This window comes from Anarhichas minor, unplaced genomic scaffold, assembly GCF_050575085.1.
Source record: "Anarhichas minor isolate MPS153535 unplaced genomic scaffold, ASM5057508v1 ptg000011l, whole genome shotgun sequence".
Taxonomy (NCBI): Eukaryota; Metazoa; Chordata; class Actinopteri; order Perciformes; family Anarhichadidae; genus Anarhichas; species Anarhichas minor.
Genome location: NW_027466457.1, coordinates 16,450,022 through 16,465,000, shown reverse-complemented (window position 1 = coordinate 16,465,000; position 14,979 = coordinate 16,450,022). Strand labels below are relative to the sequence as shown.

General features: G+C 43.0%; 1 protein-coding gene across 4 annotated transcripts in view; it reads right to left on the bottom strand.

Annotated features, from left to right (window-relative positions):
- The window catches only part of pot1 (protection of telomeres 1 homolog), a 56,279-nt gene that overhangs the window by 24,749 nt on the left and 16,551 nt on the right, over positions 1-14,979 (bottom strand). For all 4 annotated transcript variants that reach the window (XM_076089682.1, XM_076089685.1, XM_076089683.1 and 1 more), the window contains 6 exons: positions 11,276-11,383; positions 10,092-10,169; positions 7,771-7,894; positions 6,623-6,753; positions 6,162-6,455; positions 2,763-2,918 (listed from right to left, as the gene is read on the bottom strand). In XM_076089682.1, coding sequence (XP_075945797.1) covers positions 2,763-2,918; positions 6,162-6,455; positions 6,623-6,753; positions 7,771-7,894; positions 10,092-10,169; positions 11,276-11,383 — 891 coding nt within the window. The remainder of the gene's footprint in view (positions 1-2,762; positions 2,919-6,161; positions 6,456-6,622; positions 6,754-7,770; positions 7,895-10,091; positions 10,170-11,275; positions 11,384-14,979) is intronic.

Below are 14,979 nucleotides of genomic sequence, written 5' to 3'. Positions count from 1 at the left end.
TTAAGTCAAGGTTAATTTATTCCAGTAAACAAGATGTAACACAACAAGTAAAGAGAAACAACAGCACGGAGAGTTCCCAGAGGGCAATGCAAACCCACTTATCCTTTCACGTCTTCAGAGTGCTGTGAGTAACGTCAAACTGTGGCTGCGTGGGATTAGCTCCGCAGCAGGAGGTCAGGAACTGTGCTTTTCCATTCCTATAATTCCGCGACTTCTCCTGCTGGAGCGTTTATGTCACTGTGTGATTATTACAGGGCGGACGTCCTTGGACTGTGAGGAAACTGTGAAGAGGATAAATGAGCTGGCGGTTTCCTGCCAGCTCATTCACTGATTACCCATGTTTGAAAAATGAAAAAATGAAAAAGGGACAAAGGACAAAGACCTCGGGGTGCTGAGACACCAAGAATAACATGAGAACAAAGACAGGAAAGGGCTTCATGGCTGTGATTTAAAGACCTACTTGAGGAGGCAGAGCTTTTACACTGAAGGGAACTTTATAAAGACGGAGATTTGATGAATAATACATGTAAGATCTAACCAACAGTATTTCTTACTGAGGATTATATGTTCGATATGTCGTCGTGTCAACGCCATCAACGCAAAAGAACTACTACTATATATATATATATATATATATATATATATATATATATATATATATATATATATATATATATATATATATATATATATATATATATATGTGTATATGTATGTATGTATGTATGTATGTATGTATGTATGTATGTTTGTTTCCGACCTCTTTGATTGTTCCTGAGCGTCGAGGTCGGGAACCGCTGCGCCAAACCACCACAGGTGCTAAATCACAACACTATAAAATGTGAAGTAAGACTGTAGATCCCACGAAGGAGGAGAAACGTTCTGCCGAGTGTTAATGAGACTGATGATAATAAGCTGAGAAGCAAAGAGGAACAAAGCAGCAGTTTTACTTTCCACAGAACGAGGAGGAGAGACGGAGCGAGATGGAAACGAGCGAACTGAGATCACTGATATCACCGTTTCTTTTTATTGTGTGGGGTTTGATCCGAGGTGAGCCTGAGGCAAAAACCAGCTGCGGAGAGTTTTGCATTACAGAGGGTGAAATAAATGTTAAAGACTAGAGAAGTGCTGTTAGTAGAGAGCAGATCAGCCTCGTTTTACTCTCTAAACTAAGAAGAGGTGAATCTCACTCAGATGTCCCTCCCGGGCTCCCGTACAGTCAAGATTAAGGCAAAGATCTTAAAAAGCAGGGATTTAATCATTTTGTATTGTGCCTAACTGTAGTGCAACAAAACATATCGGGTGTGGAGTTAATCTGCAGACGCTCTGGTTCAAACTGAGACCACGACAAAAACAAAACATGGCCTGCAACAGACAATGCAAGGCTTGTTTTTAGCCTGAACAGAAATGACATTTGACGGTATAAAGCAGTCAATAAGTAAAACATGTACAAACTGTACAAATCGCTGCAAAAAGAAGAGGTTCTTGAGCGACCAGTCACATGTGAACATAAAAAGATATTAGGTTGATGGGTCGAGCAGTTCGCGAGATTAGGCGTGGACAGACGGACAGAAGTGCGCACACACACACACACACACACACACACACACACACACACACACACACACACACACACACACACACACACACACACACACACACACACACACACACACACACACACACACACACACACACACCTGCTAATAAAGAGGTCAATGCTGTACTATACAGTCAGGACGGACGAGTCTGGATACATAATCCAGGATTCTCTGTGGCCCGTTTTAAAGTTAGATTTAAGGATTTACAGACTTAAATTAAGTTTACTTGTGCTCTGAATAGAGTATAGTTTGTTCTTTTGATGCTAGCGCTGATATTTCAGAGTTTCAGGACGGATACATCTATAGATATTATTTAAAACCTTATTTTGAGGATTTGTTGTCGTTTTTTCTCATGAAACAAAAGACACCAAAGTTGTCAAATGTTGACCAAACACCCATGAAAGCAAGAACTTTGAATTTTTGAAGAGAAATAACTAAAGACACTGAATCCTCAACAACAGAAAACAACAATATTCTAGATGTCACGTAGTGTACGTGTTTGAAAGTCTATTTTGTGTACCTTTCTGTTGACGTCACCTCGCGTCTGAATTTGGACGTACAGTTTAAAAACTCTCTCTCTCCATAAAGCAAACTGTCAACACCGAGCCTTCCAGTTCAAACTGACTCTATCCGAGCACACACACACACACACACACACAAGCAGACATCCATCACTCCTGTTGACTCGAGCAAACAGAAAACAACAGTGTTGTGTTCCTGACTGATTCCTTCTTCCGGCTGCAGTCTGCAGGTTCCATCAGGAACAATCCCTCCGTCTTTATCCGTAATCTGAAAAAGCTCAGCTGACTCCAGACCTGTTTTTATCCTTTAATACCAGAAATGTTGACTTTCTTTCTCCGATGCCTTCTTCCTTTCTTTTTGTACACACTGTATTTACCGGCTCATGGCGTATAAAAGTATTCCACGCCACGTCTTAAACCAAGCAGGTGTCTCTGTTGCTTCGCGCCAACCAGAGAGTTGATTCAGACAAACACTTGGTGTTGTCTGACTAATGAAACCTGTGGAATGATGCAGACTTGCTAGATGCAGTGAATACGGCTGCGACGTCATAAACCCGTTTGGTATCTGGGACTTCCTCAACCCTCCTCTCTGTCACATTTTAAGCCTAAACTGCAGCTAATTATTATTTCTTGCTCTGACCTTGAGTTGCTTGGCCGACTCCACGTGGTTGTCGTAGACGAGGACGCTGGCGATGAGGCTCTCTCTCCCTTTAGAGAAGGAGGACGGTCCCTCCGTGACGTTCTGCTCAACGATCACCTTCAGCAGAGTGTGAGCACACCGGGTCCCGTCCCACACCTGGAAAAGAATTAAATAAATAAAAACCCAAACACATGAGGCACACGGTGAGACTGTAAAATGGTGTTGAATGGCGGCCCGTTCATGGGTCTGTCTGGTCAAGAAAGTTCAGGCAATATAGCTTCATGTATTCACGGTAGGGCTGCAACTAACAACCATTGTCATAAGCAACTAATCAGTCGAATATTACTTCAATTATTTGATACTAATTGGATACAAAGCGTGCTTTGTTGTTGTTGTTGTTATTCAATAAATAGCAGGTGTTCCTCGTGTCCTTTGACTTCACATTGTGGATGCAGCCTCACACAGAGAATAAAACTCCAGATGTTGCTCAAGTTTCAGTTGGTGGAGAAATAAAAGGGTTCACTTGAGTCCGTCTCCGACTGATGGCATGAAATATTCTTTAAAGTCCGTAAAGTTACGCTGTCGACCGTTTCAACAGAATTGCATTGTTGGCGACAGCTTGGGTCGTCCAGAGAGGGAACATTCTGCCTTCTCTTTGAGACGCCTGGAACCTGGTTCAAAAAAGAGGAACCAGTTCTAAGTTAGTAAAACCCAGAGTATCTGTAAGGTCCAGAGTTAGCGGTTCTGCTATCGGTACTTTAGAAGTTGTGGAGTGAGACGTCCTCATCTCAAACGTCTTCTCTCTCTCTCTCTCTTTGTCTCCGGCTAAGTTGTCTTTCTTTCTCACAATATAATCAAAAAGAGTGAATAAGAGTATCGATAAGGAACTGAACCCATAAGCGGTGTTGATAAGTGTACTAGCATTGATAAAGTCCTAACGATACCATCCCTGATTAGATTATAGGTCTTATCTCATCACGGTACCGGAGCGGGAAACAAAGCATTTCACTGCACAATGTACAGATGTGTTCAGTACGTGACGAACAAAAGCTTTGAAACAATAATCAATGGACTGATTCTTGAGTATGATGTGGGACATGATGCAATATTGTTGGAAGTATTTCCACTCTCAGATTTAAGGATGTCAGAGCTGGCTGTCGTACAGTGACTCAGCCAGTCGCTGATGATCTCAGGTGCTTGAGGAGAAGTATTACAAATCTGTTCTCCGTCTAATAAACTGAAATGATGTTGGAGAGCATCCTCTCCTGGTTGAACGCCTTGTTGCGTAACAAGCAGGAAGCCCCCTCGGAGCAGCTTTAGAAATCAGAGAGAGCCGACTGGCAGCAGAACCGGCGCTCGCTGCCAAACCCTGTTCAAATTTAACTCCTCCATCAGCCTCGCTGGCAGGAGACCAGCCCTCGCTTACAGCCTTCGCTTCTTGTTGTGAAAAACTGGAGGTGGCTGGGAAAACAGCTCAGGACAAGATGAAACACTTGAGACTGTGAAGTCGATCTACTACGAGACAGACGGAGACCAAACGGCTCCAGTATTCCAGAGGGACAACACAATATTAAACTACTTCAGTTTACAAATCAAAGCAGGTGGAAGTTTAAAAAAAGAGACGTCAGAAACAAAGCTTCTTACAAGAACATCGACGAGAGAGAGAAAGAAAAGAGAGGATTCAAAAACCTGGACTAAAAATAATAAAATGAAGGGGGTCTGACCAGTCTGATCATGTCAATGTGATCATAACTATTATGATTATTATTGTTATATGACCATTGTATGATATACTGTTGCCTCTTACACACACACACACACACACACACACACACACACACACACACACACACACACACACACACACACACACACACACACACACACACACACACACACACACACACACACACACACACACACACACACACTATCACTTTATTACCTGCGTCATCGTAACTATCGTTATTATCTGTATTGTCTGTCTTCCATGTTTATGTCACTATATGCATTTTTTTTTGTTACATTGCTTCACAAAAGAAAAAAAAGAAACTGTGTGTGTGTGTGTAAACCTGCCGGTAAGAACAGATGGATACCAGCTGACTGGAAGCTTGCTGGTGACGGAGACGCTGCAGTGTGAGCGCGTCGGGATTGTTGTGTCGTTTATCTTTTATAGTTTTTTTTATGTTTCCTGCTTTTAAACTTCAGCCTCAGATCTGTAACAGAGCCCCCGAAGGGAGGCCCGGGGGATTCATTCTACCATTTTACATCTAGAAACTAATGGAGCCATTGGCTTCTACTTTCCAAAACTTGCAGAAACTGTGGAGGTTTCATTCATTACTGATGACCCCACACCCCCCCCCCCCCCCTCGTAGCAGAGACAGTAACAGGGCAGGTTTGTCTGCCTGACTCATTGATCCTCTATCTGACCTGCAGGTTTGTGCTGGTTTGGATCCACGGCTCTGAAGTATCTGACTGTGCTGCGCATTAATGAATCAATGGCGCTGTCCGTGGTGCTGAAGCAGCAGACGGATTTCTAATCGACCCTCCGCCCCTTGAACGCAGACTGGCCAATCACAGCGCAGCGTTGTCTAGCTCCGACCAGGGTCCGACCGCTCTCCGTCTCTGCTCCACAGACTCATGGATGGTTTCAGATGTTCTTCATGTTCAGGCTGCTTTAGTGGATTTGGAGCTGGTCGTGGTTAAATGTTGTGCATCAGTGATACTCGTTACTCAGAGAGGTTGAAGGAGATATACGTTTTATAAATGTTACGTTTCCACCTAAAAACCTGTGGAGCTAACGTTAGCAGAGTACGTTAGCACAGCAGTAACTAGCGTTAGCACCTCTATGCTACGCTAGCTCCTGAATGTATTTTAATGATTGTAACAGTGATCGCTGCCATTTTGAACAACTACTTTAACCGACATTGATTACTAGTCGATGAAAACATTCGCCTCAGTTGATAAAGTAAACCTTGCAGAACCAAATAAGACAAAAGATGGCGAGTGAAATTTCAGAAATATTTGGAAAATGAGTGCTTTTGAACACTAGTTCAGCGTTGTTTGTTTACATAATGCAGCTGTTGCTTTTCATGAAATAAAAATACATTTGTCTTTGAAGTAAACTACATCTGCATTAACACACAAGTGAAAAACTAGGGTAAAGGTGTTGGATCATAGCAGTGAATCTGTAATTTTTGGAAAACCCGTAAAAATACACTGTATTGCAACAAGAAAGTGCATTCAGGGTGCTGCATTCGTATCATTCTTCCAGTGCAAAATACAGCCCTTAATAGATGTTGATGAACAAGACATGGCTTGTGTTTTTCTGTAGAAATGCACCACATATCCGATTCATCTAGTTCTGCAGTCGATCTGTACATCTTGTAGCGTTCTTACCCTCAGCAGGGTGCACGAGGAGTCGATGGGAGCTTTGGCCAGCAGCTGGCAGGTCAGGTCGAAGTAAGTTTTGGGCTGAGCGGCAGACAGAGGGGTTGTGGGAACCGGGGGGAGGAGGGCCTGGCTGCAGGTCCAGGATCTCAGCTCCTCCACGGTCCGACGGTCCTCCTGGTCCAAGTGGAAGGAGCGGCTGGAGGTCCGCGGCTCCATGGATCCGCCCTCCGCCCCGTCAAACGCCAGCACGGAGAAACCGAAGGTGTTGACCAGCGTCATGGAGTTATTGAAGAACTGGACCTGTGAGGAGGAATGTGGAAACTTATCCCACTGTCCTCTTTGACATTTATCTCCAAGTTACATGATCTCAGCTTGAGAACAATACTGGGATGTTTTAGTTCCTGCCTTCAAAACCAATACATTTACAATGAGATAGAAATAGCACAAGACTTTAATCCCGGCTGGACCTTGACTCTGTGCAGGCGGACGATGTCTCCGACTTGAAAGACTTTGGGATGGTCCTCCAGCTTCTCACAGAAGACAGTGCAGCCGATCTTCTCGTTGGACTGATCGGTGATCTTCAGGGTGGAGCAGAAGTCTGTGGAAAGAAAACTTCCTGTGGTCAGATCTCATAATGTGTTGAAAGTGATGAAGCACGTGAAACCAATACTGCAACCTCCGGTTCTGCAGAGTGAAGCCGATGCTTCATGTGTTAAAGCTGCATTCTCTCTAGTGTCCACCAGGGGGCGACTCCTCTGGTTGTATAGAAGTCTATGAGAAAATGACTCTACTTCTCTCTTGATTTATTACCTCAGTAAACATTGTAAACATGAGTTTATGGTCTCAATCTCTAGTTTCAAGTCTTCTTCAATACAGCATGATGTTCATTTAGTACATTATGGTCCATTTAGAGTCAAACACACCATGAAACAGTGTTTTCACTTCATGAAAAGTTAATTGTAAAATTCAAAGATTGAGGTCTGGCTATGCAAGATGACTCAGCAGCAGACTCGTTCAGCGAGTTAGCCCTGCAGCACACACAACGTTAGAGACGGCGGGTAAAAACAGCTGAGTGAGCTTCATTTTGTCTCTGCAGAGTTTGAATGAAGCGTGTTTTACAACGGTTTAACAAGCAGTTACTCCCGTCTGAGTTCAGTGAGGGAGAGAAACTTGAATCTAGAAGGTGTAGGGTTGTGTCTGTCAGCTCGTCTCACAGGAGGGGATGTGGTTCATGCGTTTGGGTCTCTTTTAACAATAACTATCAATCTTTCCGATTCAACGGCTCAACGGCTGCTGAGCATCTTAACGTCTCTGTCCGTGGTGCTGAAAACTCTTTCAGCGTTTCACTCTGTTGAGTGGAGCTAAAGACGAGTTCCTGTTTTTAAACTAATCAGTTGCTCTTTGAGTTTGGTGCTAGTTAGAAAATGTTAATTCATAATTTAGATATGACTAAATGTTGTTTCTAGAGCAGCAACAGTTATGTTTATGACAGTGAAGTCACTTTATAAAGTCCTTAATATTCGACTGGAAACAAATGTAAAATGCCAATAAAATAAATAACATTTCAGAGTGAAGTTCATAAAGAATAAAGAAACGGATGTTGTTCCAGACTGACCTGTGCCGCGGCTCTTGAACGGCTGTTTGAAGAAGACCACCACTCCGTACGTGTTGACCACCGATCCGGCCTTCAGGTCGTCCAGTCGACTGTACGTGTATTTAGGAGCCTTCGTCCTGGAAACCTGAGGAGAAACAACAGATGTTGTGATATTGTTTTACCGTCGTTAAACGTGACGCCATTCACTTCCATTCATCAAGATTCCTCTACGTTTGTTTAAATCTCTGTTCGCCGTGGAAGCACGAGAGAAAAACATAGTTTTCTACAAAAGTTCAAAGTAACACGGTGAGTAATTGATTTACAAATGATCACTTTAAAGGTAAAGTATTCATTTTAATCTCAGCTCAGACATCATTTGGTGACCTTGCATCTAATGCAGCCATTTGTAAGTACAAACAGTAACTGTGCAGTAACCGTTCCTAGTAGTACCGCAACTTCATTCAAATAACAAAGTCACATCTTTTCTTCTAGAAGTCAGATCTTTGGAGACGAGGGAACAGGAAGTGCATAAACGCTGACTCATGTCTGGGTTTTTAGGAATCAGACGGCTCCGATCCCAGCAGCTCAAGGTGTTTGTCGAGGACGCTCGTATTTCACTACAACACTAATCCTGCACGATATCGTGCAGAAAATCCCAAAATAAAACCTTGTGATGAGCAACGTGAACGAGGAGCCTCTGGATCGTTTGTCTTCATCGCTGCCGACCGCGATGAAGACAAAGTGATGTTTCAAACGACTAACGACGTAATCTTGGCATTTAACTCAACACACGTCGTCTCTGATGGATGTTAAAAGCAGAGCGAACGGACGACTGAAGTTTCCAACTTCCTGCGTCAGTCAGACGATGATGAAGATGTGAAAAATGAGCATCCGCTCTTAAAGAAGAAGACGAAACCAGAGAGGCGGTTTGTCCAAAGTGTATTTTTACCGGCATTCGTTCCACAGCGCAGATCAAAACTCAAAGAGTTGGAATTAAAATCAAGGCTTTAAATTTTGATCACAGGCTTCAGAAAATATTTAATCTCCTTTTATATCCTCCGTTTCTGTGAGCGTTATTCCGCCTGTTCATTTATTCTGTTCTATAAATGTTTATCAAAGCTCTGCTTCACTGATCCGTCCTCGGCTTCATCTTTAAATATTACATCTATGTTTTACTACATAATGATGATCTTGAACAGTCTCCGTGAATCACAGCAGACTTCCGTGTTCCTGCTCACGCGTCTCTGCGTGTCGACAGTCGGACGCCGATTCTGCTTTAAAGTCACTGAGAGACAGAAAAGTTTCAGTCTGTCCCTTAAAAGCTGCTCAACACTCAACATGTGGAGGAGATGTGCTGCTGTTCACTCAGAGTGGACGCTAGTTAGAATAACTTCATAACTTAGAGGGAGAGTCAATTATTATTATTTATTAGGTTTTTAAATCATCCTGTTGCTTCCCACTTTATGCATTCAAATCCCATTATTATTGTTATGTTTAAGAGTTTAAATACTATTTTCCAAAGCGCTTCCTAAAACCTTTATTCCCATCGGACCTGCTGGAGGTTCTCTGCAGGATGACGTTGCTACATATATATATATATATTATATACACATATATATAAATATATATCCTCAACCATAGTCAGCGTGTGTTACCTACAATAACTTAGAAGGCGGTCGGCGCTCCGAGTTGGAGACTCGGTAAAGTACTGCTGCTAGTTTGGATCTGAACGTCACCCAATAACTAACGTACCAACCGAAGCAACTCCAGCGGTCTGAGAGGTGAAATGATGTTTTTGTCAGTGGAGTCTGTGGCATTAAAGAGAGTATATAAATATAACGGTTAGAGTTCCCCGTCTGTTGGCAAGTTAAAAGGGCTGAAAATATTCTAACTACAGCGTACAATTCAAGTGATTTAATGGTGCGATATCACTTTAATTGTACGCTGATACAAAACCCTGAATTCTGGACTTAAGATAGTTTAGTTCAGACTCTATTCAAAATAAAATGAATAATTGTGCAACAAGATTCTATGTTTCTGAAAGAAAAACTCGATAATAACTTTATGACATGAAGTTATGTTTTTGACAGGGTACTAATGCTACAAATAGTAAGTGTACAATAACGTTTTCTAGAAGTAGTGTGGGGTAGCTGTGGGGTCTAAAGGCTCTCGTATCAAACAGTAACAATCCTGCTCTCCACACCATCACCACCACACAAACACCAGAGGTCTGTGGAGACCCCCGATCCAGCCGGCAGCTGACGTAAAGTCTTCCTGACGGATACAAGACCTCCGCAACACACGAGACCCTCTTCAGCTAAGCGGGGCCGTCTGACTCTGACCTCAGCGGGGAGCGCAGAGCTCCTCTTGGAGGCCGGCGGGGATCTGGGATCAGGAGGAGGAGGCAGCGGGCGAGACACCTGAGGGAGGAAGACGGAGACGAGACGTTAAAGTCACCGAACAAGCTTTACCTCAGAATACAATATCACGAAAACTAAATAGTAAAGTCCAGAATCACAAATAGATATATCGATCTGGGTACAAGAAGGATCAAATGCAGGGATTGTTTGACTGGAAACGTTTTGAGTATCGAGTGTCGTTACCCAGCCTGACATGCGACATGTGGATGACTTGGTGTCAGCTGTAAGTCTGAGGAATCTCGTTGCGTCACATGCAGTGACGGCTGAGCCTTCAGGTAAAACATGACGAGGAGGATGTGAGACTCATCAGCAGGAAAGACTTATTTATTATGTGTCTGTCTGTCAGACAACAAAGAGGAGTCATTTTCAATTTACAGCAGGCACAAGATCTCAGGCTCCAACAGACTGTTACAGCCTGCAGACTGAATCTATACACAGCAATGATTTCTCTTTCTATATTTGGGAGGATCCTCAATGACATTCTCTGACACCACAATTAAATGTTTAACCCCAATAGAAGTGTGTTAAAGCTGCATTCTCTCTAGTGTCCACCAGGGGGCGACTCCTCTGGTTGTATAGAAGTCTATGAGAAAATGACTCTACTTCTCTCTTGATTTATTACCTCAGTAAACATTGTAAACATGAGTTTATGGTCTCAATCTCTAGTTTCAAGTCTTCTTCAATACAGCATGATGTTCATTTAGTACATTATGGTCCATTTAGAGTCACACAGACCATAAAGCAGGGGATGCTTTAGGGCGGGGCTACACAGTGATTGACAGTAAACATGCATTCTTTGGGAAATGTGCACTTAAAATAAATAGAAGTTAAAGTTTTGATTTGTGCTAAAATCACATATCGAATATACGTTTTGTACGTTTGCTTTCAAACCACAAACGAGCGGCGCCAGAGTCCGCTAGGAAGCAGACAGAGACCCTCCCTTCCAAGTGGTCTCGGCCCTGATGTTTGGTCCACATCAGAGTTTGATTGACAGCCTTGACACCAGCTCAAACACACCTTTGTGTAAGGAGAACACTGAGAAAGAGCCTCTTTATAGAAGCGCACACACATACACAATACAGTGCACATTACTCAAGAGTCCTCACGTAAACACAGGCGTCGTCTCCGGACAGCAGCAGGTTGAAGGGGTGCAGCTTGTCCTTGTTAAACGTGGGAGATCTGCCCACAGTGAAGCCAGAGGCCACAACCACGTCCTGCAGGAGAAACACAAGAGCAACAACAAGCAAAGAAGCCGGGATTAACAACTGAGAGTGAAGAGATAAATACACATCCCTCTTTCCCAGAGGGAGGACAGATTGATGTCGCATCCTCGGAGACGTTAAGGAAGACATCACGACAAGTCGCAGACGATAAGCCGGTGTGAAAATGGAGATTGTCTTTTGTTCGGCGTGTCAGCTGCTCCTGGGACAGCTTTTTAAAGCCCGGCGCTCAGGGCTGACAAAGGGAAGCGCAGAATGTCTGAATAATCACGTTTACTGAGACACACAGCCTGACGGGGAACCCTGTCATCTGCAGCCGTGCACGGGCCGCGATGCGACTCCCTGTCTTCAACGAGCTTTACACCGCTTTGAGTTGCATCAAGATGCTGCTGGGGGGGATTATCCCTGATGCGTTCACTGTCCCCGTCCAGGTAAAAAAAAACGGACTCTGTAAGCACTTTGTTGAGTCACTTCGTTAGTCGAGATCAAAGCAGAGCCCTGATACACCAAGAGCTTCAGCTCGCTGCTGGAGGAAACACTGACGTTACAACCAAACTCTGCAGCACGTCCGGAATCAAGAACCCAAGGAATCAGACGCTGCCAAACGGGCACCGCAAAGCACCGACAGTTATTAGACAAATACAAGTGGAGTAAAAGCACAATAATTCCCTCAGATGTGCTGGAGAACTTGAGTAAATGTACTTAGTGACATTCCACCACTGGGCTAAAGTGTGGACAGGCTGCGTATAGACTCTTCATACAGGATATTCTGTTACTACAAATCATCAGAATCTGGACCGACACTTCTTCAAACCGCACCATATGTAAAATGAATTAACTTCATTCTACAGAAGAACACTCGTCACAAACAAACCACACAGATCAGCTCATCACCGTGTTCAGATAACAGGCTTTATGAGGCGGGAAATTACAATGTTCACGGACACGCCTTCTAAATAGCCTCCTCTGTTATTGAAAGTAACATAATGAAATCTCATCAGCATTGGCATGAATATTAATATCAAATAAAGGCTTTCAAAGCGTTCTGCATTGAACCCTCACAGGCATCAAGGAGCCACATCTCTGGACTCTCTGTTTGACTCCGTCACCCGACATGAATCAGTTTAATGTAATAAATCATGTTATTCCAGCAGAGGGACGGGATTAGGTTAAACAAATAAAGAAATCAGAGCCGGTTGAACATCTGTGCCAGATGTGAAGAACAAGATGAACGCCAACATTAAAAAAAAAAGGCAGTTTATGAAAGCAAAGAAAGATAATGTGGATACTCATTCGCTCACAGCTTCTAAATGACTCCATTAAAACTCATTCAGAGGGAAAACAGCCATGAAAGGATGTCTGGTTCTTTGTCTTTGTCACGCATGGAGAATCAGAATCAATTTTACGGACGAGACGGAGATATAACTTTAGAAAATGTAATTATCACAACCATCAAATCCTGTTGTCATATTTTTAATTAGGTAGAATTTAAATGTATTAAATCGTTTGAGTACATTTTATGCATTTTGTTTGACTTTTTCCGTGTCCTCGAAAGCAAAGAAAAGGATAAACATGAAGCACTTTGTAAAACAACCATCTGTCTTCATTCAGCAGCACATTAAAGCTGCATTGAGGCAACAAATTATTATTTCTGTTTAGGTTTTGGTGGAATTTAAAAGGCACACACACACACACACACACACACACACACACACACACACACACACACACACACACACACACACACACACACACACACACACACACACACACACACACACACACACACACACACACACACACACACACACACACACACACACACACACACACACACACACACACACACCTAAAGGTTACGCAAGTAAAGTCACCCGTTGATTTGTGGACTCACGTTTTGAAGCCTGGAGTTTGGCGATTTCGCTGTCGCCATCTTGGATTACGGCCGTGGCCATCTTGTTTTTTCCACAACCAATGAACAAAAGTGACCATGTCTGGACTGAGGAGGAGTGACGTAGAGACGCCGTATACGACTCTGGTAGAGACCTGTCAATCACCGTGTAGCCCCGCCCTAAAGCATCCCCTGCTTTATGGTCTGTTTGACTCTAAATGGACCATAATGTACTAAATGAACATCATGCTGTATTGAAGAAGACTTGAAACTAGAGATTGAGACCATAAACTCATGTTTACAATGTTTACTGAGGTAATAAATCAAGAGAGAAGTAGAGTCATTTTCTCATAGACTTCTATACAACCAGAGGAGTCGCCCCCTGGTGGTCACTAGAGAGAATGCAGCTTTAACACATGAAGCATCGGATTCACTCTGCAGAACCGGAGGTTGCCGCCTGGGGACACCGCACTGTGCTTCTCTATGGTTCGGACCTTTCTAAACAGAAAAGTGAACAACACATTAGGTAAATGTTAAATATAAGTAACAACAATCCTTTCTCATTCGTATTACACCTAAAACTTTTCCACAACGGGGCTGTGGACGATGAGTCGATGACGTGTTATATATATTGTACGATAAGTCGGTATAGCAGCTATTATGACAGGTTTGAGCTCTGCAGTGACAAGATGGGTAACTAACATCAGTGTTATGGATTTTTAATTATTTTTTGTGTTTATGTTACTAATCTTTTGTTGCCCGTTTGCTTTGTTGTTTTATTGAGTAGCTGATGGTTTTAGAAAAGAGGGGGGAAATGTTCATGTGTGTGGATGAAAGTGGAGGTGAAGGTGGCAGCAGAGGAGACAGGAAGGTACGGGACATCTATATGGACTTCAAGTTTGCTTATTTTTGTCCAAGAAACATGAAAGTTGAAACAACAACGTTAACTTCTGGGACGCTGGAGAAGAAACAAACACACCAGCAGGATTGTGTTAACACTCAGATGACACAAAGAAACAGCAAAGCTGTAAATTAGATTCAGCAGCCAGACACCATCGTCATCATCATCATCATCATCATCTCCATTCACACTTTATCACCACAGTGCGTCTGCACACATTAAATATAGATATGTATGATACACGACTCATATCTCAGGGCCGAGTTGCTGTTCGCACTTCTTCAGAAACCTTCAAGAGTCATCAGTGGTGATAACGTGGTGGAAGTCCATTTTATAATAGGAACGTCAATATATTCCTCGCTCTTTTATCTAATGAAAGTAACAACTACTTCAAGAATAAGTGCTGCAGCTTCACATACGTTTCTGTCTGCGTTCACACTGAACCTGTGAAGACTGTCGATCGAACCCTGCTGCAAAACGACACAACCAAACCAACAGGTGGGCCGTTTATGGGTGTGAACGCAAACTAACCAACCGCAAGACAAATTATATATTTATATATGTGTAGTGTGATTTCAAAAGCTAAGCTACGAATAAATCTACCTGCTGATAGTGAACTGTGTTCAGGAAGCGATTGTATTGATCTGTATCTGAGGCCACACATAGGAGCACATCAGCACCGTTTCATTCCCCTGATTAACAGAGAACGAGCCGTTAAAACTGCCGTTCTTTTATCCGACTTTGTAAGTTCATCAACTCCATTTAAAAGTGTGTGACAGCGATCCCACAGCGACAAGC